The 26489-nt window shown below is 37.2% G+C and overlaps 2 protein-coding genes across 3 annotated transcripts; both read left to right on the forward strand.

Annotated features, from left to right (window-relative positions):
- The first annotated feature begins 836 nt into the window (after positions 1–836).
- On the forward strand, positions 837–6286 carry LOC104590347 (ABC transporter G family member 22-like). 2 transcript variants are annotated; one of them, XM_088887054.1, is made up of 11 exons: positions 837–987; positions 1201–1670; positions 1864–1967; positions 2095–2333; positions 2678–2833; positions 4221–4404; positions 4493–4801; positions 4902–5187; positions 5323–5603; positions 5692–5799; positions 5901–6286. In XM_088887054.1, the coding sequence occupies exons 2-11, from the start codon at positions 1214–1216 to the stop codon at positions 6156–6158; spliced, it is 2382 nt and encodes a 793-aa protein (XP_088743180.1). In that variant the 5' UTR covers positions 837–987; positions 1201–1213; the 3' UTR covers positions 6159–6286. The 2 variants fall into 2 exon arrangements, with proteins under 2 accessions (XP_088743180.1, XP_088743179.1); XM_088887053.1 differs by having other exon boundaries at positions 4902–5183; positions 5304–5603.
- Positions 6287–12319: 6033 nt separating this feature from the next.
- On the forward strand, positions 12320–19327 carry LOC104590330 (putative Histone-lysine N-methyltransferase ATXR5). The gene is made up of 6 exons (XM_010248946.3): positions 12320–12889; positions 12999–13085; positions 17892–18121; positions 18241–18341; positions 18428–18640; positions 18836–19327. The coding sequence occupies exons 1-6, from the start codon at positions 12454–12456 to the stop codon at positions 18993–18995; spliced, it is 1227 nt and encodes a 408-aa protein (XP_010247248.1). The 5' UTR covers positions 12320–12453; the 3' UTR covers positions 18996–19327.
- The last annotated feature ends 7162 nt before the right edge of the window (positions 19328–26489 follow it).

Consider the following 26489-nt stretch of genomic DNA (forward strand, 5'->3'; position numbering starts at 1 on the left):
CACTTTCTGCATGAATTGGTTGTGGTATTTCCGCATGTCTCAGACTCTCAGGCATCTAGCTATTATTCCTATCAGCTACAGAAAAATGAGGGTGAAGCCTGATCCTCCATAATGAAGCTTCAGTCTTAATCAAGTAGGATTGGGATTATTAGCATTAATTATCTTTATTTAAGCCAATGAAGAAACCACTCTTCTAGAGGAATCTGTCGTTAATGCTCAAAGATGACGTCACGGGTTTCAAACAACACTTAAGGACAGATTTTAGGTTATGTTTGGTCCTTTCGGATACATATTTTTTCCTGTTCTCACAGTAGCAAATAATACAGTGGACATCTCCTAACATCCCACGTTAGATTTGTTGGCTGTTTGACAACTTTTCGTGGTTCTGAATCTTTTGATCAGTTATCAGGTACCGAAATGCATTGGACCTGACCTTGCCTTCCATGCCAGGAAATCCAACAACTAGCTTTTCTTTTTGAAAAAGTGCTTCTATACTCTTTTCCTTACTGTTAATTAGGTTAATTTACTCAGAGCATTAATCCTTGATTCTAAATCCAATATTATGCCGACGCCCATTTCAATCCAACTGAAATGGATTCATCTAAATGACCCTCTTACTCTGAAGATGTCTACTTTGAAAAGCATACATTATGTTTAATTAACTCAAATTGAAAGGGGAAAATGACATGAGGCAACAAACCCGGGCACATGGTGGATTGACTCACTGTTCCCAGAAAGGAACAAAGAAGGGCTTTTACTCCAAAAAGTTATAAAAAAGTAAAAAGTAACAGTGGACCAAACACAAAAGTCCATTGCTATCAGAAAGGATAAAAGTAGTAGTGACTCATGGGGCATATATTCATCCCGCCATACAAACTTAGAGTCACCCAATTAAGTTGCGAAATATTTCAAAGTGATCACAACTTTGAAGGTCTTTCTCACTAGGAGTTGTGCACTTTGGAGATCTTTCAATTCTCACTAGTTCAGGTGATCTCCTATATATCCTTAATTTGTTTTATTCCTTTCTTATTTTCTCCTTCTTTACCACAATCCATGATGATGATCATCATCAAATTAACCAGAGTGCAGCTTGCATGACTTTGGCTAGCACTTGTTCTTGTTTATATTATTTTTGTACCTCTTCTGTTATAGTTTGAGCTTGAAAGTTCATTTTGTACCTCTTCTGTCTACTGTTAATAGAACTCACATATATATGGAGGTGAAGCAAGGATCTGCTGCAGTGACAAAATTTGAGCAGTCGCAGGATTTCAGTACTGATACTGGCGGTGAGACTGCATCAAGACCGACGATGATGCAAGAATCTATCCCCATATCCTCAAATAAAGCTAGCAACAAAAGTTGGAGCATAATTGGACTGGTAGATGGTGAACCTGATGAGGATGGAAATAACACAGGAAAGAAGAGAAACCTTGGAATAAAAATGGAATCTCCAAGCCTAAAACTTGCCCATAAAACGAGATCATCTAGCACCCAGATCAATGTAGATATAGATGGACTTGTTGGTAATGCCACTGGAAGCTTTAGCGAGATGAGTTCCATGCACAGTAGTACTGCTTCTAGCAATCACTTAGGCTTCTTTTCAATCACTGGAGACACTATACTCTCAGATGATATCTCAGATATTCAGAGATTGAACAACACAAAACGCAGTAAGTACTATCTTCTTAATTAACATACTGTGCAAGCTAACATAATTTGAATTGAACAATAAGAAACTGGGCCAAGTGTTCAGTTAATTCTAGTGCTTCCACTACTATATACTATTTTCCTTTCTTTTTTCTTTTCCAACGGAGATACTTTTACTGGGAGCCAATTTGCACTGAAAATTGCCTTCAATACCAGATGCGAATGCTGTAGATGACTTCCCTTCATCTTTTGAGGAAGATAAAAAGTCCTGCGGTTGGAAGAAAATTGAGACAGTACCTACTTTGCCCATATTTCTGAAGGTAATGTTTAATGCTATACTAGAGATGGAGATGGGCTCCTTTAGTTGAAAATTTTCAAGTTTTCACAAATTCTGTAGCTCTAGGGTGTAATAAGAAATGGTTTAACTTCCATGGCTATTGTCTGCAGTTCCAGGATGTCAAATACAAGGTAGTTCTGAACAAGAGAAGAAGCTCGGATGCTCAGAATTACATACTCCATGGGATTACGGGTTCAGTACAACCGGGAGAGGTCCTTGCTCTGATGGGACCCTCAGGTGGTGGTAAAACGACTTTACTTAATCTCCTCAGTGGAAGGGTGACAACGAATGATGCCGCCAGTAGCATTACTTACAACGATCAACCATATTCCAAGTCACTAAAGCGAAGGTATACGTATGTATATGCTTAGTTTTGATATGTAAAAAACCATACATACACGTATGCAAGGATGGATGCATGCATTGATTTCTAGTAGTCATGCCTACATGGGATGCATGCAAAGTGATAAAAGAGCCTGACCAGACAATCTTGGAATTTAATGTATCCATATATATGGTGCGTGTCAAACTATATATGAGATCGATGAGATGCTAAGGACAAAATCATGCAGTAAAGGAGAAAGTAGAACCTGAAATGAGAAAAGAGTCTGTTTGAGACTTTAATACTATTTCTATGTGGCCAAGTCACAATCAAGTGATTACTAAGAGATTGAATGGTATATATGATCACAGGATTGGTTTTGTGATGCAAGATGATGTTGTTTTTCCTCACCTCACGGTAAAAGAGACTCTAACATATGCTGCTCTTCTACGTCTTCCCAAAACACTTACCAAACAACAGAAAGAAGAAAGAGTCATGAATGTTCTAAGAGAACTCGACCTTGAAAGGTGACTTTCTCAACTTTTGTGTCTGTTCAGATTACTGTGATATATATTAGGTAAACCATGACAGATTATCAGAAGCTACCACAAATCAATTTCATCCAAATAAACTTAGGGAACCACATTCAAGGGTTTCAATGACTCATTGACTCCCAAGTCCTAATACTACATACCAATTTTCATATCACACTACTAATGTAATATTTAGGCTTCTGATTCATGGTATAATCCTATTATCCGCTCAAAAAGTCATTTTTGTGATATTGTTGTATAGTAAGTAGGTTTAGACTGCAAACTACAGAGAAGGATGTCAAGTGTTGCTTATAAATGTTTATATTATTGAGGCACAAAAATGAAGTTGTAGCCAAAATAGGTCAATGAAAGGGAAGTTTAGTTAGTTAGTAGTAACTCCAATATTGCATGGATATGGCTACAGGCTTCATCCTTTTACCTGGTTTATTGACACTGAGATGCAACAAAAATATGATTTGATGCCCTGATAAGTTGGGTTATTCCCATTTGTTCTTTTAGCAATGAAGTTCCAAAAACCATCCAAAAGGCAGTAGTTTTTCTTTTCCATGCGAAGACAAGGATTTTGCATATGTACATACTGTTACATCCACATCAATGCTTAACTTAGCTTGCCTGTTTCTCACGGCAGACAGGATGGAATACCATTTTCACAAAACATAAGGCTGTGTTTGGTTTGGAAGAAAATGTAGGAAAAGGAAGGGAAGCAGAGTCAATTGGACCAGATTTGGTCTTATCCAATTTGGTCCATTACAGATGTACCAGGTCCAGTCCAATCCTATGAATACTTTGGACCATTTTGGACCAATCCAATTCAATGTCTGGACCTCCAATCTGTTCAAATTGGTTTTAATTTAGATTGGCTCCAACTTCCAGCCCAAACCTGGTCCATTGACATTGGTTCAATCCGACCCAATCCAATATAAATCTATTACGGATGGACTAGGCCCAGTCCAATCCAATAAATACTTTTGGACCATTAAGTCTGGGCTGGTCCAATTCAATATGTCTTATTAATCCGTCCAAACACAGCCAAGTGAAAGGTACGCAAGGAAAGAAAAACAAAAACTCAGGGGGAACAGGAAAGGGAATGTACAAAGAATAACCATTCAACCTAAAAGCTTAAGCAGGTAAGGTCCCTGAATAGATTTTTATTCTCTAACACACTCCTCACACAAAAAAACCATTGGGCTTGAAGTGTGGACAAGCACAGCCCCACCCATACCTTGTGCTGAAATTTAATTAATTATATATAATGGGAACGATGAGGATCCATTAGGCATGCAGAAATCAGCATAGGTAGTTTAATGAAGTTTTTAACCATCAGTTGTAAAGCAAAACAGTTATTGAAATTTTGTTACAGGTGCCAGAATACAATAATTGGAGGGGCATTTGTTAGGGGGATTTCAGGTGGTGAAAGAAAAAGGGTCTGTATTGGCAATGAAATCCTGCTTAACCCATCACTTCTTTTCTTAGATGAACCAACATCAGGTCTGGACTCAACAACAGCACTCAGAATAGTTCAAATGCTACAAAGCATTGCAAAGGTAAAAAAAAAAAAAAAACCATGGAACTGTTTAACTTTCTGTAATTTAGAAAGGCATCATAGCCAAAACTCATAATGTGGTATCATAGGCTGGAAAAACAGTAGTGACTACAATTCATCAGCCATCAAGCAGACTGTTCAATAAGTTCGATAAGTTAATTCTCTTGGGTAGAGGCAATACATTGTACTTTGGAAAAGCATCTGAAGCTATGCAATATTTCTCCTCAATTGGTTGCTCTCCTCTCATAGCTATGAACCCAGCAGAGTTCCTGATTGATCTTGCAAATGGGAACGTAAATGACAAATCAGTTCCATCTTTATTGGAGGACAAAGTGTTATTCCGCCACAGAAACTCTGAAAAGCAGAATGGAAGGCTTTCCCCCACTGATGTCCATCAGGTTCTTAGCTAATAATGATGGCCTTCATGTTGTTTATTTGATTACGTATTCCTTTGCATACAATGCCTTGAAATATTTTTGCACTTCATTTTCTTTGCAGTATCTTGTAGATGCTTATGAAACAAGGGTTGCAAGAAAAGAGAAGAGGATGCTTCTAAAGCATGCGGCAGTTGATGGTGAGATAGAGAGTAGGTCAAATTCAAGAGAATGGGGGGCATCTTGGTGGGAGCAGTTTTCAATTCTTTTCAGGAGAGGCCTGAAGGAGAGACGCCATGAATATTTAAGCTGTGTGAGAGTGACCCAAGTAATATCAACTGCAATAATAGTAGGATTGCTCTGGTGGAACTCTGATGCTGCATCCCCCAAAGGGCTACAAGATCAGGCAAGTATCGCAATCTTCATTGTTTTAGTTAACTAGGATACCTGGTTAAATTTCCTTTCTATCATAGTTTTATCCAAGTTTTACTATCTTTTGAAGTCATTCATTTGATTGGAATACAAGGAGAAAAAAATGCAGGCAGGGCTGTTGTTCTTCATTTCAGTGTTCTGGGGTTTCTTTCCTGTATTCACATCCATCTTCGCATTCCCACAAGAAAAAGCCATGCTAGGAAAAGAGAGAGCAGTGGGAATGTATAAGCTCAGCGCATACTTCATAGCAAGAAACGCAAGTGATCTTCCTTTAGATCTCATTCTTCCTATTGTCTTTATGGTGATAGTCTACTTTATGGTGGGATTAAAGCATAGCATTTCTACTTTTTCCTTGAGCATGCTGACAGTTTTCCTCAGCGTTGTAGCAGCTCAGGTACCATTGCAAAAAACATGGTAGTCTACCTAGATTCTGTACCAGAATGAAGCTGTAGACATTGCAATTGACCACTGGTTATATGCAGGGTCTGGGATTGGCCATTGGTGCAGCTTTCATGGATGTAAAGAAAGCAACAACACTGGCTTCAGTTCTTATTATGACCTTCATGTTAGCTGGAGGATTCTTTGTGCAGGTAATAAGCTCCTAACCTGTACAAGCTGAAAGATCTATTTAAACAAAATTTGGGATACTATATTGAACTTTTCACCCATTTTTCTTCAAATATGGATGCAGAAGGTTCCATCTTTCATGTTGTGGATACGCTACATCTCTTTCAACTACCACACATACAGACTACTACTTAAGATTCAGTATGGTTGCTCCTGCTCGGGTTTAGATCATAGATCAGAGTCATTTGATTCTCCCTTCATTAGACAAATTAAAACTGATAATGGTGGAAAGGAAGTGGGCGCCATGATTGCAATGATTTTTGGGTACAGATTATTGGCATATATCTTCCTACGAGGAATGAAACTTAGGAAAACAGCATAGAACACTCATAAACAAATTAACAAAGGCATTAATATCTGCAAGCCAACCTCTAGGGGAGTGAAATTGTTTTTTCCTTTTTTGTCTTCATAAATATTCATTCTTACCTAATAATATTATTGTGATGTTCTTTAAGGAATTAGTGATTCTTCTAAATATGACAGTTCTGAATTTCATGAGATGACTTATATATATGAACAGTCTGCCAAACTCTGATTAGACTAACATTGTCAGAGATGTTGGTTAGAATAGTTATTGCAGATTCTTCTTTTTGAACATGGGCGTAGAGGAGAAGAGTCAAATTGGTGAAACAGCAACAATGCTTCTTTATGGAGCCCCATGGGCAACAGAGAATATGAGCTACTTGTTAAGTGTTATGTACTGAAAAAAGAGCAGTTTTAAAGAGAATACTTGTGTAAACAAAACTATCTGATATGCTTGAGATTGGGGCTTTATTGGTTCCACTGACAATACATGATGTGGGTACGAGTGTTATTAAGGGTAAAAAAATCATGATCTATCATGGGTTAATCATCCCCTTTTGTATGGTTTTAATCTTAAGCAGTTGCATTATTGTATCATTTCTTCATTTTAGATCTTCTTCACCCATAATCCATGGTAAAGAGCTCTTATGCAAATGGGTTTATTTTTAAAAGTACTGTTTGGTACAAATTACTTGAAAACAAAAATATAATCAGAAATAAGTGACTAACTTGATTTTAAAACCTGTGAATTTGATTATACTTCGATGCAAATCCATAAACCTATGAATTATGGAATGTTTTAGGAACTTACGTACCCTCAACTTTCTGTTTCTCTCTTTTTATGAAAACCAAAAGCAACTCTAGTAGTCTATTTCTTGGTGGATCTATGTTTGGTTTGTAAAGAAACTATAAGAAAAGATCACAAGAAAATGAATTAAGAAGAAAAGTAAAGAATTACCTCCCATCCAGTTGTACTATTCCTCAACTTTGTTACAGGTGCTCCTGCAAGATCCAAATGTATTGCATGAAACTGCAAAACATTTCTGTGTAGTCATTTTGTAAATTAATGTAATAGATAAAACTACAAAAATAAGAAAATAGGAAGAACATTTTTGTTCTTTAGGATGGAAAGGTCAACTGCAATGATCTAGGTAGCAGCTTCACATTCCAGATAATCAAGAACATGAAGATTCTAGATATATAGAAGATAGGTCTGTTACCACAATGACAAACAAATGGTGAGGGATTTGCTCTGTGACAGTAGAAGCCAATTTTGAGAAGAAACAACCCAGTTTGTCTATGGCCTGGTTTAGTGGTTAAACCCCTATAAGGTTTTCTTTTGATGCATATGAGAAAGGGGAACCTGAAGCAATTTGTGAAATTAGGCGGTTCCACCAAACCTCTATATATAATCCATATAGACCAACTATATAAGAAATTCATGAAGAAATATAAATTTCCCCAGGGTTATTACAGATTCCATCCCCTGATAAATTTTTATTGATTTGTACAGTTGGAACAGTGACAAATAGGGGATAGTGAATTATAGGTGAAGGTATTGGTAAATAAAATAAAAAAAAAAACCAATAAAAATTCTTGAGGTGGAACAAATTAAACTAGTAATTTCCTAACTTTTTAATTTTATATTTATTTAAACATGGCAAGTGAATTACTAGAAATTTTAAATTGTGTCACTAAGAAAATCAATTCTCATTTGTCACCTAAGCATTAACTTTTAATTCATAGAAATTCTAACTTCCAATACATAATTCAATTGAATGCGCACTCGAATTTTCAAGTGATTCACGAAATGCAAATGCAACTATACATGAAATCAAGAGTGATTTGGCCTCCCATTTGGTGTGATCATTCTCTTACTAATATCAACTGTATACTGACGTATATACTTTGTTTAAACTTGGAAAGTTGTTAATTATTGGAAGAAAATCCTTATATTGTGCCATCTTATCTTATCATAAAAGGGTTGTAGTCGAACTGAGTCAAGTATTCGGCTATTTTAGTTTGACTTGACTCAAAAACTCAGAGCTTGAAATTTCACTTGAGCTTGACCAAGTATTTTAGTAATTTGGTATCTAACATTTTTATAAAAAAAAATCCAAAATATACATATATACATGTCTATTTACTATTGTGTGAATATTTTGCATAGGAATTTTTTGGTAAAATTTTGAACATTATATTTACCATTACCTGGTTTAATGGTAAAACCTTGGGCTGGAAAACTAGAGATTACGTTGAATTGAATAGTATGTTGGTTTTGATTTTGCAGTTTTGTCCCCATTAATTGGGACTAGTTTTTGTTATATATTTTATAATTTAATAGGTAGTAAATAGGGTAAATTGCTGAAAATTGACTGTTTCAACGGTAAATTGACTTATAAATTTGCCATTTCCTATTACACCGACCATAAAATTCATAAAATTTGTGTTTTTCTAAAATTTATGTGTAGTTTGTTGAATTATATATATTTTTTGATTTTTTTTATGAATTTCATCATTTTCTTTGTTTTACTGCATGTTTACCTTTTTTTATTTGAGATATATAGTTTTTTGAAAAATTTATCATTTTATGTATTTTTTTCTGCAATTTTGGTTGAAATATATTTTTGAGAAAACTTATCATCTTTTATGTTTTTTTTTTGAAATATTGCCTTTTTTGTTAGTATTTTTTTTTATTTTGTCAATTTTTGTGTCTTGTATTTTTTTTTTTTTGTATTTTGAGAAAAATATTGAGTGTGTTGGATACACGGATAAGAAGTGAGTTAAGGTGGGTTCCAACTTATAACCCACTATTCAATTAAGACATAAATGACTCTTTTTAGGGTATTTTGGTCAGCTAGAATCTTTTACAAATCTCATAGCACTCCTCTAGAACAAATCTCAATGTTCAAGGAGGAAAATGACCTTGGGTGGGTAATTTCACTCAGCCCCCACCACCTGTCTAGCCTGGCTTTTGTGGATGGATATAGGAAGAAAATGACCTTGGGTGGGTTGTTTAGTTTCCAGATTTGTTTGTTTGAGGAATTCAAATTCATACTCATATTTTCAGTTTCCAAGGCATAAGCGCTTTTGCTTATAAACTTACCCTTTGGGGTTTGGTCTCCACATTATCTCATAAACTCCCAAGGTTGTTTCTTAGAGGATCTGTCCTAAAGTTGATATTATCCTCTATAATTCATCTCCTATTTTTCTATCCTAATCCTTTCTTTAATAACACCTTGGTTTGAAGGGTCCATCTCCAAAACCACGAAATTGGAGCAGAGGGAGGAATATTTGGTCCACTTGTCGAGACCCTGGTCCCAAGATGGTGATTCTTTGTATCTTCTTTGCTTGAAATGAGTTTACATAAGACCTCTCCAAACAACACAAAAATGTATGGTGACTACCAAATTCGTTGAGTATGGTGATACGTTGCATTACCCAGTTTATTCAATTCTCATGAAATCCCAAATTCCTCAAAGTTTATTTTTAATGATCTTCTAAATCCATTCTATCATAAGCTTTTTCTTTTTAGATTAGGATACCTTGTTTTCCTTTTTCCTCATACTAATCATATTCATCATAATCATCTCATGGAAAATGAGGATATTATCGGTTATTTGTTGCCTTGGTATGAATATGAATGCACTATGGTACGGGATTATTAGGTTGTTCAGATATGATTTGAGTCCATTGACAATGATTTTATAAATCACGTTACATGAAGTTGTCTATCCTAGTCAGATTTTCCTGTTTTGAGATTAGTGCAATAAAGTCTTATTTATGTATGTCCTTTTTCATTTTAACAGAATGAAAGAAAAGCCCTGATTATTTCCTCTACTACTGCTCCAATGATATTCCAGTATTTTGTGAAAAAGTAAGCATTTGTGCCATTTGATCCCCCATTGAAGAGAGCCGATATCCTCAATCAGCTTGTTTGGTTTCTTTTGAATTGCCATGTTCCCTACCTATTACCTGGGTTATGTTCCAACTAAGTCTAGGTTTCCTTGAGAAGCTCCAGAAGTTGCTTCTTCTTTTGTAAAATGTTCCCAAAGACCATCTTTTGATTTCTATTTCTTTTTTGTCCCTTACATTCTAGTCTTGTTCAATAATGGTTTTGATATCCGCATTCTCCCCCCATATTAGTTCAAACTGACAGAGAATTGGTTGCATTTTCGTTGTTAATTAGAAGGGGAATATGGTCCAAATTTAAGAAAGGGAGGATTTCAATGTAGGCACCTGGGTAAATGGTAACCCACCCTACGTTGATAACAGCTCTATGTAGTTTTTCATATATCCAGTTATTTCTCTCCACGTGTAATTATTTCCTCAACTCCATCTCTAAGAGATTACAATCCTCAATCATATTATTGAAGGGATTAACTTGGTTGGGGTCACTCTCCTTCTCCCTATCTTATCATTTTGGGTGGGATCTAATAGGGTTAAAATCCCCTACCACCAACCATGATCTTTGAGACAATTCCTTATCCATTTCCAATGATCCATTCATGGGAATTACTCCCTTTTTTATTCCAATTTGTATAACATTGCTTTGCTTCATTAAATGTCAAATCCCAATTAGTTTTATTGATTATCCTATTACTTCCTTCATCTGATATTGCCTTTCGATGCCTCTCTTTTTTCTGATCCCATTTCCCTGTGTTCTTGCTATGGCAAGTTATCCACTTCGTGTTCGGCTAAGGCCAATCTTGATACATCAGAAATTTTGGTTAATATTCTAACGTTCAATTAATGGAGGGGGTGTAAATCAACAATGTCAAAACGTTCAGGAAGGACATTACTATTGGTATAAAGTAAGGTATTGAACCGCAACTATCAGAAAATGCAGGAGAGGTTTCAGTAATTTATCCTAATAAATAAGATAATTTTGGTTACCAACACTTGTTTTATTAGAGTCTGGATTCAATCTTCACAAAATTTGTTTTCACACGATTCTCACAACACATACATGATACAATCATGCATTTGAAACATTTCTGTACTTATTTTTTTCATCCATGAGGAGATGTTTCCAATGCAAGGCTACAATCTATACAAGTGTTGTAGGAATGGCAACAGGGCGGCGTAGGGACAGGTTTTGCCTATTCCATCCCCAACCCCGAACTTAAATGCCTCACCCATCCCCACCTCGAACCTTGGTGGAGCTAAAAGTCCTAATTCATCTCTATCCCTGTGGGGAACAACATCCCTGAATTTGTCTTGTCCTGCCTCTAGATGGTATTTGAAAATCCGATTTCAAATTCGAGATTTTATATAATCGGATCGAATTCAGATAATTCAAATATTTAACCGGTCGAATTCGGATATCTTATTCATACTAAATAGCTAATCAGATTCGAATTCAAATTGAATCAAATAGAATATTCGAATATTTAATCACATTCAAATTCAAATATTAATTTTCAATATCTGTCGAATATCGAATCGAATTCAAATTCAAATATTACCTAATCCGATTTGAATTCGATCTGTTTACACGGACAAATTTGGGGCCGGGGTCAGGCTGGGGTGGACAAATACCAACTCCACCCGTCTCCGATCCCTAATCTTGGGTTTCCTCGAATCAATGGATCCAATAGAGATGGATCAAATTGTCACATCTAAATTATTTGTAAGGAGGAATATAAATTCAAATATATACAATATAAATTCATATAAAATAATACAAAATATAAGATTTTGCACATTACATATTTGTATTTGTAGTCCTTCCAAACTGAGCGTAAGTATTGAATCCGGATTCGTCTTATCAACGCATTTTGTCAAAAATAAAGTATTAAGTTATATGATAATTATAAATCTCAAGTATAATCGGGTCTACTCTGGTCTGATCTGATTCTCCCGATTAAGAATTGGGGCAATTCTAGATCTATCACATATTAATAATAGGTTCGAGACTGAGGTGCAGTCTGTCCCGAACCAGACCCGGCCCATACAGACATCTCTTGAACGACAGGATGAACAAAATTTTATACAGATAGCTCTTGAATGACAGGATGAACAAAATTTACATTCGGATATGGGCATAAACCGAAGACTCGACGAAAGTCCGAAAATTTCAAAATGCCCTAAACGTACAAGTTGACCCAATCAACTTCTTTCATGGGCAAATATTGCTTTCGCACTACAGGCGCACGGTAGCAGGTAGCATAAGGCCACCTCAGCTAAGCATGCAAAATGCAGTCAGCGGCTGCCTCCTCCGTCGCCTTGCTTCTGACCATTTCTTCATTTATCAATCTTCTCTCTCTCTCTCTCTCTCGTCGTTCGTTTTCTGCAACAAAACTGGTTAACCTATGCTGGAAAATTTCCCGCCTCCAAAATTACTAATCCACCCTAACTCAACCTCGGAAATTTCCATTCTGCCCCCCTACGCCGGAGCAACCATGGCTCCATCATCGAATGCGCCAGAGCAAAAGCTCTTCCAATTCAAAAGCTCCGTCGGAAAACGAACAGAGGCGCCGAGATGCCCCAGCTCGCCGTTACCCCCGCCGCCGAAGAAATACAAATCGTTGAAGGAGATAATGAAAACGGCTGAGCACAGGGTTCTCGACAGTGATTACGATGATGTGAGGTGCGAGGAATGCGGGTCTGGTGATCGACCGGACGAGATGCTTCTTTGCGATAAATGCGATAAGGGGTTTCACATGTGTTGTTTGAGACCGATCGTTGTTCGTGTTCCGATTGGCTCCTGGTTTTGCCCTAGCTGCTCTGGGGAGAGAAGCGTAAGAAGTAGGGATTTTCATTCTCTTTTATGCTTTTTGGTGTTTCCATTTTTGGTTGAGGATTGATTTCAATTTTTGGAACAAATGCAGTAATGGTTTTACATGCGCTGCTTCAGGTTTTCCGCTAAAGCAGACAAAGATTATAGACTTTTTTCGGATTCAAATATGTCTCGATACACCCGAGAAATGTTCTTCACCTCAAGGTGGTTATCATCCTAATCATCGTTGATGTCAACATTGTACTGTTAGTTTTGTAAAATCACCATTTTCTTTGCTAATGTAGCTTCTTCTTATTTCTTGGTTGGTTTTTTAATGGTTCTGATGATGATCATATTACGTTTCTTTTGAGAAACTTTATATAATTCATGGACGGAATGACAAGACATTGGCTATTTGTATCATTTGGATGTGTACAAGAGAGTACCAATTGGCGCCAGAATGAATTGTTGCAAGGAAGTTTAAATGAGTTTCTAGTCTAGGTGAACCACTTGCTGCACATCTATTAATAGTTTATGCATGAAGTGAGGTCTCTTGAGGATTGTTATTGCAAAAATCATGTGAAAATATTTTTTTTTATGGAGCATTTAGGAGGAGCCAAGGAGAGTGTTTTGGTCTTCTTGGAGATAGATCACACTCTGTTTGGAGCTCATTGAACTATTCACAATTAGAATTGTTTATTGAACCCTGACTCTCATGGAGTTCAAAGGCATGTAAGTGGACTCTGTAAACAGAGAGCAGTGTGTTAGTTCTGGAGTTTATTCCCCTATTGGATGGAGGTAGTAGAGGTCTTTTCCCTCCCTTAAGTGTTATTATAATTTGAAAGATATTGGATCATGTAGGACTATCTGGTTTCGATGGCATTTGTAAAACAATGAGTGTGGAGGTTCAATTATTCTCTGATCCTTTGGAATTGAGATCTTGGACCTGCTTCAGGGCCTATTCTGGTCTCCTGTCAGATTCAAGAGACTATGGTTGATGGAAAATTTTATGTGCACATTGGGTGGATTAGAGATGGATCTTGTGGGCCTTGGAGATTGATGCATTATATTAGAGATGCCAAATCTTTGGTACCCAGAAAGCACCCCTTGTTAGATGGGTTTAGAGTTTTGTTTGAGGAGTAATTTGTACTGAATGCTTCCTTTTCTGAAGTGACTTGTAGGTTGTATATTTTCCATAGTGCCATCCACATGTTAGGCCTTTACATTGGATGGTTGCATTAGCCAGATGTCTTCCTTTAGAAGGGTTTAAAGAATCAGAGTTGTCAACATTGTTGACTAGTCATTGTGGCCTCCTCAGGTCATGTGGTGACCAGTTGGTGCCTTAGCACTCACTAGTTGACCTTGACCATATAAAGGATATGTTTTAAATTTAAGATCTTGATGCAATTTCATATATAAGTTAATACAAATATACAACAAAAGAGATGATATTGAACATTTAGTATGCAGTCTTCATTTCACAACCATGAAAAAAAAGAGAGACTGGACACATTTGTAAATCAAATGGTTTGGGTGGAGATGGAACTCATATTTGGAGCATATTTGTAAAATCTGAAGGAAATGAAAAGGGGTAGAGATAAGACTCCCTATCTCTAAAATGAACACTCATATATATGCTTGGATTTTATCTCTCTTTATTAATAAATAAAATTTGATTGTTACTGATCAGGAAAAAAAAAAGACTGGTGTACTGGACAAGCTGAGGATATGGTTTGACAGTCTTTGTTTACTAAAGAAACAATTCAACCTTGACCATCTGATGGTATCTCCTTGTTTGTGGCAACTCCGTTATCAGGATGCCACTAATTGGAAGAAGACCTAATAGAACTTTTCCTCCATTTTTGTTCTTTTATTTTGTGATTCTCACTCAGTGACGTGCCACTGCAAATGCTTAAAGTAACTATTATGCATGTTACAAAATAAATATGTATATTACATTATTTTAAACAGTTTCAGATAACCACATAGAAAAAAAGGCATGCATAGTATTGTTTGAAGTAGTTAGAGATAAATAGCTTTGTGGTTTACTAGGCCAATTCGGCTGCCCTGTTGGTAGTTGATGTAGTCCCAGTCAATGCTTAGTCATTCTGGGCAACCACATCATGTTTATTGACTGACTAGTTAATACTGCCTTTAGTATGGCTCTCAAGTGACTAGTTGGCAACTAGTCGACATTTTCACTGTGAAGTATTACTCAATCCCACCCACACCCTAAGATGCATGTTCATACAGCTGTATTTTGATGAAACCTTTGTTACCACTAATCAGAAAACGAAAGCTTTCACACTTCTATGCAATTAAAGGTTTGTAAATTGAAGTAAGATAATATATGTATATTTTAAAGGAGCATTTTTTCTTTTTAACATGCCTTCTAATCTGTTTTGAAGCAGCCTCTGGTTTGACGATTAACCTCACAAGAGATGAGCCGATACCTGTAGTATATTTACCAGATATTGCTGGTCTAGCTATAATGTTGGGCTGTAGGGTGGGTGTGTTCTCATCCAAGTTTTCAGGACTCTCTCTGGGGACCAATTTCAAATCAACAACAGTTTGGAACCTATTATAGAGAGGTTCCAGCGGAAATTGGCTAGTTGGAAGCACAGCTGTTTGTCAATAGGGGACAAACTGGTCTTAATTCAATCGGCATTGTCAAACTTGCCAACTTATTTCCTCCAAATTCTCCATCCCCAGTTCAGTTGCCAATGCTTTGGAGAAGCTTCTTTGGAAATTTTGGGAGGGTCCAAATAAGGAGAAGTTTTATTTGGTATCTTGGGACCTAATGTGTGAACATAAGAAGAATGGGGTCTGGGAAAGAAAATGAGTGAGGCTTTGCTGTGCAAATGGTTGTAGTGGTATGTTATTGAAAAGGAACATCTGCGGAGGCAGGTGATTAGGGGGAAATGTGGGACTGTGCCTATGAATTGGGCATCATTGCCTCCAAACGAGACGTATGGCTCATCTATTTGGAAAGGAATCATGCAGCACAAAGAGATTTTCTTAAGATTTATCAATCTGGTTCTGAGCAACGGGAAGCGTACCCTCTTTTGGAAGGACTTTGTGGTATGGGGATCAACCCTTCTTCTCTGATGCTTTTTGTAGGCTTTTCTCAATTGCATCCAGTATAGAAGCCATGGTGGCTGGTTGTTTTGAAATATCAGAGGAACAGATTGGTTTCCTTTGTTTGAATTTAATTTCCAGGATTGGGAGTGGGATGCTCCTTGTTGGTGAGTCCTCGGTCACATCCTATCTCATAGAGATGGATTTGGAAAGTCAACGTTCCATCTTTATTATATAATTTTTCTGTTGCTTATAAAAACAAAGTCAAGGTTCTAACTAAACTCAGTTTCTTCATATGGACGGCCACATATGACATAATCCTTACCATTGACCATTTGAACCATAAGGGAATATACGTTCCTAATGTGTGCTGTCTTTATGGGTTCAACAAGGAATTGAGAAGCCACATCTTCATCCAGTGTCAGGTAGCAGCAGATTTGGTCATATTTTCTGCAGACATTTAGGAAGACTTGGTTACACCAGTGGATTTACAAAGTCCCCTACAAGCTTGGGATTTTAATGGGTTTAGTCATAGAGGTGTAAGCTTATGGAAGCTGCTCCTTTTGCTGTGTGCCGGATTTTATGGAAGCAATGAAATAGCAGGGTTTTTTACTCTAAGGCATCTTCAGTTCTGGATATCTAGAGTAAAACTGAGAGGCTATTGTTCTGCTGGGCTTGGGCTCTTTCATAGCTTTCATGGTTCGAGCTTTGATCAGCTTAGTTCAAACTGTTCATCTATTATTCTTGATGCAGTCTAGGTTTCTCTTTTTTTGGGTATTTAGAAGATGTTTATCTTGTACATGGCTTACAGAATATACTCTGCCATACTTTTTATGCATTGAGGGGGCTTCCTGTTTATAGTAATATTACATACATCACTTTTTTTGATGAATGAATACACACATCACTTTTCAAAGACAAAAAAAAAAAAAAAACAGAGAAAAAGAAAAAGATAATATGCATGTGTTACAACCTTGATAATAATATTCATAGAAATGGGATATTAGGAGCATGCAGACACTTCAGAATGAGTATTGTCTCCTTGCCAGGCACTTCAATATTTTATAATGACCATAGAGGAGGTTAGGTTGTTGGGATTTAAGTGAAGGTACTCTGGGGTATTTGATAGAATGCACACAAAAGAATTTAAAATATGTAATATTGCATTTTTGAGAAAAGGTAACGAAATTTATACTACTGATACAATATAAAGCCAATAAGTTGTATGGAGCAAGGTTTGGGGAAATTAATAAGTAATATATCCATAGATAAGTGCGATGAAGTTCAGGATGTTGAGATGGATTGGCAAGGCTAGAAAGGATAAGATTACAAATCAACTTGAGGAGCATATTCTTAGGCATTCAAGGAGTACTAAGTCCATAAAATGAATGTAGCAGAGATACAGGCACTGAGATGGATGAGTAGCAGGACTAGAAAGTACAAAATCAGAAGTAAGTGCATTTTTTATTAGTAGCTCCAAGTGTCCAAATAGCTAATAGAATGAGAGAAAATAGACTTAAGATGGTCTGGTTATGTGCATAGAAAACCACCCATTTCATCACTAAGGAGTAATATGATGCAAGTAGTGGGTTTTAAGGGACTTATGGGAAGAATATAAAGGACATGGGTTGAGATAGCAAGAAAATAATTGGGGAGCTCATAACTTAATGGAGATGATATAGCCCTGGATGGAATATTGGGGGGGGGGGGGCGGATTTTCTTATCCTACCCCAGATGGTTTGGATGAGGTTTTGTTCAGTTGGCATTTGTTGTTTTAGACATTATTTTTTCTTGTCTTTTTGTTTCAGATCTATCTTGAAATCATTCTAGATTTTAAGTTCATTTTTATTCTGGTTCAATATTTTAAGATGTTTAATTTGTTTGGTTTAACTTGCATTTCCCCCTATGTTTTCTATTTTATTACATCTTTTCATCCTCTTGCTTGATTTTCAGATTCTAGGAAGCGCAGGAGACGTTCTGTACCTTTAGTAATGTATAAGAAAAGGAGGAGACTATTGCCATTTAATCCCACAGAAGATCCAGAGCGGAGGCTAGAACAAATGAGTTCCCTTGCTAATGCTTTAATGACATTGCACATGGAGTTCAGCAATGACCTAACATACATGCCCGGCATGGCCCCAAAATCAGCCAACCAGGCCAGGTTTGAAGATGGTGGCATGCAGGTTCATACTAATGCTTTTTCTTGGAATTTTTTATGGCTTAAGATTTGCAAGAAACTTTGTCAATATTTTCTTTTTCCAGTTTAGAATGTTAATTACACTGGGGAAGTTTTTTGCATTAGGTTCTCTCTAAGGAGGATATAGAAACATTAGAGCATTGCAGAGCAATGTGTCGAAGAGGAGAATGGCCTCCCCTTTTAGTGGTTTTTGATTCGTGTGAAGGGTATTTCCAATATTCTACTGCTGTTTTGTTGGTTATTTAGCTACTCTAATATAGCTAACTAAGCAAATGTATATATTTTGATGCAGTTTCACAGTGGAGGCTGATAGTCATATAAAGGATATGACACTTATTACGGAATATACCGGTGATGTTGATTACATTAAGAACCGTGAAAATGATGATTGTGATAGCATGATGACCCTCCTCTTAGCAAAAAATCCATCAAATAGCCTTGTTATCTGCCCTGATAAACGGGGAAACATTGCCCGCTTCATTAATGGCATCAATAATCATACACCGTAAGTGTACCCCATTTAATGTTATTCTATGTATTTTCTTTTATATACAATCTTTGACCATCTATGGAATCCTTGTGGTAGATCCATAAAAATAAAGAAAACCCTAAATTATTATCCAATGTTTATCTGATTTAAAAATTTATTTATTTCCATTTGAAGATTTCAAAAGTAATTCTATTTATCAATTTGTTGCAGGGAAGGTAGGAAGAAGCAGAATTTAAAATGCGTCAGGTATAATGTAAATGGTGAATGCCGAGTCCTACTGGTTGCCATTCGTGATATTGCCAAGGGTGAAAGGCTATACTATGACTACAATGGATATGAGCAGGAATACCCGACTCATCATTTTATCTGAGTTTGCTTATGACTACAATTTTACCAAATGAATCTGAAATTGATACCAAAAATCTAGATTTTCAAGGATGTTTTTTGGTCTAGGTTTCCTGATGATTCTTACACAGCTTACTCAATATTGTTTCTGCTGAAATCAGCATCATGCCCTCTCTAATTATTTCAACTTGAAACAAGTACTGTACATTTAATATGTAAATCTGGCCCATTTCATGGCCATGAGAAAAAAAGAAAGGGTTTACAAGAAGATTGTTATTCAGAATTTCATGAATTAATTATTTGGAATTGTTGATGTAAGAAAATGCTTTTCCAAATCAATGGTTTTACTTGTTGTAATTTGTAATCAGCATTATCTTCTATTATTATTTCTTATTGGATATGCCTAATATGAAATGCTGGCCCATCGTGGTCATGAGAGAAGCAGATTGACTACAGAATGTTCTTTTGTCATTTTGTAAAACAAGGAATTGCCAACAAGTTTGTATGCTCTTTTATAAAACTTTATATTTTGGTTTTTGGAAAATGTCTTTTCAATGCGGTGTCACGGTTGTTGATTGTTGTCACTCTTTGGGATTATTACATTTCATTCATGTTGGCATTCATTGCAGTGCAGCTATTTTGGAGGCAAAATATGGCCTTCCATGTAACCGCTTGAAAAAAAAAAAAGAAAAGAAAAGCTTGGCTTCCCATATTGAGATAAGGATTTGATGTATGGTCATGGTGTTATCTATATCCCGAGCACTGTTGTAAAGATTTCTATAACAAGTACAGACGATCTGTGCTAATACAGGGCAATTTCTGGCCAAGCATCTGATACCGGTGATGCTGTAAATGAACAACACAGGCCGACATGTCTAGTGGAATCTTAGCACTATTTTGGAGGTGTTGGGGGAGAAATATATGCCTTCTAAATGCCAACTCATTTTCCATATTCGCCCATGGCCATGGGGTTTGATCAGCTGGGCTGTGCTCTGCATTGTGACCCAGGTTTCAGGCCCGAAACTTAAGCCTGGATACAGGCATGCATAAAGTCTTTAGGTGTATTGGTCAAGCACGTAACAAATGATATAAAAGCCTTCCACCACATCTCAAATTCAAATCATGGAGAAGTTTACATTCACCGTAGAGTGAGCTGTGGTGGACTGGAGAGGGCTACTTACTACTTGCTATTTGAAGTGAGAGCTTCCTAGAGTGAAGCCACCGAAATGTCGGAGGTATGTGGTACGTTACGGTCTTAAATATTAAAAATGCTTGGTTTGTCGTGTTTCATTAGTTTTAAAGCCATACACTTTTAACATTCAACATTACCACACTGTAATATTTAGCCCCTAAACCTCCATTTGGAACAAAGATCCCCCTGAATTTTCAGATTCCAACACTTCGCCCCTTCTCATGTGAATTTCATGTGCTTGTTAAACTTTTTAAATTCCCAAACTACCTTTTTGTTGGATTATTTTTCCCTCTCTTACATGACTGTATATAACCTTTACTTCAAAGTGGACGGGAAAAAGGCCTTGCCCATTTTTACCATTTTAAAATATTGTGTTTTCGCTCACATGAATGAATCTTGAAATGGCATGTTGTCAATCCAGTTAACAGGGAGAGGGAAATGGAGATGTCACATACCCGCTAATGGGTCATTAGTGGGCCCACTTATTGAATGTGGTTTCAATTAGAAGAATTATGTAGTGCGTGCTTTTCTATTAGTTGTTGGGCTATGCAAGTAGTGGAGAGCCATGTGGCCCCAGCTGTGAAGTTTGTTGGTAACTTGGTTCTTATTTTTGGGGTCAGTTAGTAGTGGGAGAGTGTCATGGTTAGTCACATAACATAATGGGTTATGGGTAGTTGGATGAATCTGTTAGAGGAGTCTGTATTTATACTTCCTTGCTCTTTGAAAGCTTATCAATTGAAGAATTTTCCTTACAACCATTCGTTTTTTATTGAAGGTCTCTCGTCTCCCTCGAAGCAGACGAAACTCACGTTACGTCCCTAACCGGGTTCGTAACAATTGGTATCAGAGACAGGCGTGGATCCCGGTTTTGAGCGCAGGCTTTCTCAACTACATTCAAAGGTTCGATTGTTGGTTGCTGGCCAACAGCAAATGATGGAATGTTTCAGACAGATGTCTGATTCCCTCATGGCTCGTTTTGATCAATTGGAAGCTGTCTTCGGCAAAGAAGAAGAAACCATTGTGGAGGTCACTTCTTTCTCCTCTGATTTTCGGAAAAGGAGTACTCCAGGCTCCAAAGTCTACTCGTCATCCTCGTGACTCCTTAGTCATTCGCTCATCAACCCCGATTCAGAAGTTCCATAGTGTTCCATCTCGATCTTTACCATCTGCATCGCTTCATTGCCATCAGAAACCTAACTCTAACACTACTTTGTCGTTTCAAATGGTACCTATTGATCCTCATTCTTTCACCTTTTCCACCATGAATCACATGTTCGAAGGCCTGTCAGTAAGATTAGACCACTTAAAGGAGATGTGCGAAGTCACACATCATTGCTGCAGTAGTGAACAGTTTGTTTCTGCCATGGCAACTAAAGGAGATGCTACTACAATGATTACCAGCAATCGGTGGAGCTCAAGACCAGAACGTTCACCTCCCCTCTCTCCCTTCTTATCTGAAGAAATCTCCCAGGGGAGTAGTAATTCCATAAGCAGTAAGCTCTGTGAGTTGGAGAATTGTGCTTGGGTTTCAGCTCAGTCCTATAAAGGAACCGACCCTTATGAAGCCACAATCAGGTTCGACATCACCTCTCACTACCACATGAACCAAGGCATTGATCTACAACGAGAGCTTATCAAATTTTTAAATGCCAACATCATCACCGGAGACGAAAATTAACATAGAGCTGGCGTGATCATCTCCAAAACTTTCGAAACAGGGAAGGGAATGAAGTTTGTAGGGACAAGAACTTAGTTCTGCGCTATCAAGTTAAGATGATGGAGGAAGGGAGCATTCCCTGGGACCCACCTTGGACAATGGGAAATCGTTCAATCTCCATTCATTTGTACCCCGGTTTTCTCCATGACACCATTGACGCTGTGCTTGATGGCATCGCAGAGAGTGAGAAACAAGTATTCACTTTTGATGATTTCCATTTGTCTCTGATAGTTAAATATGATCTCAACCACGTTAACCACAACGACGATGCTGGAAAGAATAAAGCTGCAATCACCACCTATTCTAATTCTGCCCTTGAAGTTCCTACAACCAATTCTAGGCCTGCTGGTTCTGGCAACCTAGATGAAGAAGACGTGGTCCATGCCATTGTCAAGGCTGGTCAAGCAGTACAGTGTAGTCTTTCGGTTGCATCATCCCTTATTTGTTCACTTCCGGCAATGAGTTTTTCTATGGATGTTAATATTATGAACTCTCAACGCACCAGGTGGCTCACAAAAGAGTATGCTGGAAAAAAGGCAATTACGAGGAAGTTGATTGGAGAAGGAATCCAAGAAAATCCGGTCGCTCATGTCCCTCCTTGGACTCTCGTTGGTGATACTTCACGAGGGTGAAGTTTCCTCGCACACTGGAGCAGCTACGAGTGCCACCCCGACATTGTCCAAAGACGTCTGTGTTGCTTCAGTTGTATGACCGATCACCACTCTGTCAAAACTGGAATTCTTCCTTCCAAAAGATGGGCTGAAATTCATGTCCCCACCATCGGACTCGGCATCCATGTCACTTAACATCTCATCACTCAGACTTTTGGATTCCTACTCGGTCAATTATGTGGTCACATCTATCCACCGGTTAAAGATTGGAGGAGCAAAGGCATTTCTACGGTCAAGTTCAAGGCAACCAATGCGACTCCAACTAGCTTTCAAGAGTTCAGTCAGGCTTCTGTTGTGGAGTTTTGTAATATGAATGGTCACAAGAGCAGAAAGACAACAATGATCACGATTGATGACCTAAGAAGAGTCGGAACCTTTGGAGGTTTACTCCTCCTTCCACTGGATCGCTCACTTGCAGATACTATGGCGAAATCAATATTGGGAGAAGATTGATGATTTAGCGGATCAGTTAAAGCCAAAACGATGGGGAATTCTGAAGTCCAAATCAAAGAATTTACTCGATTCTGGTGGGTAGAAGAAAATGATGGGGGTGATTTCCAGCTTCGTCAACACGTCTCTATTAGTCCATCACGCTCTGCATAGTTCCACTTGGACAAACCAGCTTAAGATTGTTCCATTACAGAGGGAAATAACGTTGCCTAGCAATTGCTGCTCGAGGTCAATTGAGGACACTGAAACAGAAGCAGAGAAATCCAAACCTCCACCTCATAATATTTCTACATACGATGGCGGGGGAACTTGCACCGGCATTCTTAACAGTGATTGTGCTATTGCTCTTCTTCCATTATTTGCTGAGATAACAATAGAATCAAGCTCTTGGTTTCTTGTTCTCGAAAGGCATCTACAATCCCTATATGGAGCTTTGTGGAACGTCTTGGAGTATTCGCCTACGCTCCATAATGGGAAGTTTGAGCAGCTTCACTTTTCCGAAGCCCTATGAGATGACCCGGAACTGCCTAGCTCTTATACTGGGAAACCAAGTAGAGGACTCTTGCACGGCTGCTAGGATACATAAGAGATCTACAAGCATGGATCGAGGACCCCACCTGAAGTTATTTACAAAAACAGCTGATTGGATTCAACCACAATCGTGGGAAGAACATGGAGGAGTCACATGCATTATAAGGCTGCGTTTGTTTCGTTGAAGCTTGGACCTTGAGGACATGGTCCATTTTAAGGGGGTGGGAATGTCACATACCCACTAATAGGCCATTAGTGGTCCCACTTATTGAATGTGGTTTAAATTAGAAGAATTTTGGGGTCAGTAGTGGGAGAGTGTTAACGGGTTATGGGTATTTGTATGAGTCTGTATTTATACTTCCTTTCCTCTTTCAAAGCTTATTAATTGAAGAATTTTCCTTAAAACCGTTTGGTTTTTATTGGACATCTCTTGTCTCCCTCGAAGCAGGCGAAATTCGTCCCTAACCGGATTGCAAATGAAATCTGAAAGTTCAAAAAGTCTTTATTGCAAATGAAAGTTTAGTTACAAGTTCTTGGATTTCGTTGTTCCCCATTGCTCATGTCAGATACCTGGGCCATGTTTAGTTCAATTGTCATTCTTTCTCATCCTTGTTCAAAATGAAATTTTAAGATGGAAAAAAAAAGAGTAAAAATAGAAAAAATTAGAAAACATTGCTACGAATCAAATGCTTTTTTTCTCAAAAAAAAAAAAAAACTTTTTTACAGCAACAACGAGAGTAAAATTTGTAACCTGTTTGGTCTGATTACAAATTTCATTTATATTTGTTTTTTCATTAATTAAAATAATAACATATATAGATATAGATACAACACTAAATGGCAAATATATATCTTAGAATCATGTGGGTCCCACATCAATAATACAATATAAAAAATGACAAAAAACTTGAGAAGCTTTTGCATTTTAATGCACTAAAAAATATAAAAACGAAAACAAAGCAATGTATAACATCAAAATGAAAATATTTGTCTCCATCCCCACGTGTGAAGCATATCCTTTACCATGTTCAACCTATAAGGAAATAATAGAATATAAGTTAGAAATCATATTTTTTAAATATTTAAAATCAGGTATGAAAATCTAATTATTAATTATTCAATATAAACTTGCCTAATTCATTCAAAACCTAATGCTAAACAAAACAGAAGTGCAAGGATTGAGATCAAACTCGAGAGGAGGCTTAACTGTTGTGGTTCATACTTGTAAGATGTGTATAAGATATTTTGGGGTGGGGGGAGCGTGTGACACAATAGCAGAGTCCATGTCAGCTGCTTGGATATGAAAACATTTTAAAAAAATACTCATCTCTTTGTTTCAGAAACAGGGGTGCTTTCCTTAAATAAACTAAAAAAGATTTCACTTTGTTTTAGAAAAACAAGCATCCAAGAATGTGTCTGTTCAACTGTGATACCGAAAAGACATGATATCGGGCAAATAATGAACTATTATCATAAAAGAAGTGACCAATCATGTGGTATTCTTGATAATTCAAAGGATGATTTGATTGGTCAAAGCTGTTCTGTCAAAGTGTAACACATGTATATTAACAGGAACTCAGATCTATTACGTCTAAACAAGATAGTTGGCATCATCAGTCAGTTGCTGATTCCTACAATTAATCTAATAAAACCATTAACAGAGGTCCAAATTTGTTAATCTCTTACCACCCATGAACACTGCTAGACCGAGCTATTAACAGATGTTCAGCTATATATTGAGAATATCTCCCCATGAATGCTAGCATGTAAACATGAAAGACGTTCCCAATGTATATCTGTAGTGTCCTGTGGGTAGGAGATCCGAGCTCCTATGAATCGGGGTAGGGAGATCATAACGTCATTTGTTGCTTTTATTGAGAGATTGCCTTCCGTCAGGGCAAGTCCATGCCTACAGCGTTCCAACTGCATTTTGCATACGTTGATTTGGGGAGGCTTCCATCAGGGCAAGCCCATACCCACACCATTGCAACTGCTTTTTGCAACCTTACATTGGGAATATCTTCCCATGAAATAAAGCACATAAATACGGAGATATTCTCAATCCAAGACTGTAAAGACTGTTCGAACTGGGTTTGCCCATGAATGTTGGACTCGCTTTTGGAATTGTTTCATGGTGCACTTTCTAGAAATGAAACCATATCCTTCTTTGTGTATATTGTGCTTCCTCTGATAATGTTTAGAAAATGCTCTACCAGTTGGTGCTATTAATGCGACAACAAACTCCATATATTGAGGATGTTTTTAAACTTTGAGGATTTGTATCGAGGGTAGTATGATTTGATTCAATACTGGGTGGAATGTATTACAATTTGCAATGCTACTTTCCTACGTGGAGATTTGAGGACTGGTTGAAAGAATTAATGGTAATCAAGGGATAGAGATCTCTATGTTCCTGGCTTCATATTTTTACTAAGGTTCAGTTTGGTAGGAATACAAATACAAATATGTACTGTACAAATACATATAAAATATAAAGTTTTACACTCTACAAATTTGTATTTGCATGTACTCCTTCCAAACTGAGCCTAAGGGCTCCATATTTGGAAGCATCAGAATAGATCAATATTTAGGTGGTTTGGCAGTCAGCTAGGGTTCAATTTCACGACCTTCGGTTCTCTCGTTCCTTGTCAAGGTGATTGTGTTACTGGATCACTTGGTATTCATGTCTTCTTTTCTTTTATCCATTCTAAACAATTAATGACTTGTAATCGACGCATATAGGCTCAGTTTGGAAGAGTATAAATGCAAATTTATAGAGCGCAAAACCTTTTGTACTTTGTATTATTTTGTATGTATTTGCATTGTTACTTATTCCAAACTGAGCATGAAAGAGTATAAATACAAATTTATAGAGTGCAAAATCTTGTATTTTGTATTATTTTGCATATATTTACATCGTACATATTTGTATTTGTACTCAGTCCAAAGTAGCCTTAA

The sequence above is a fragment of the Nelumbo nucifera genome, chromosome 5 (assembly GCF_055504915.1).
Source record: "Nelumbo nucifera cultivar China Antique chromosome 5, China Antique-T2T, whole genome shotgun sequence".
Classification (NCBI taxonomy): domain Eukaryota; kingdom Viridiplantae; phylum Streptophyta; class Magnoliopsida; order Proteales; family Nelumbonaceae; genus Nelumbo; species Nelumbo nucifera.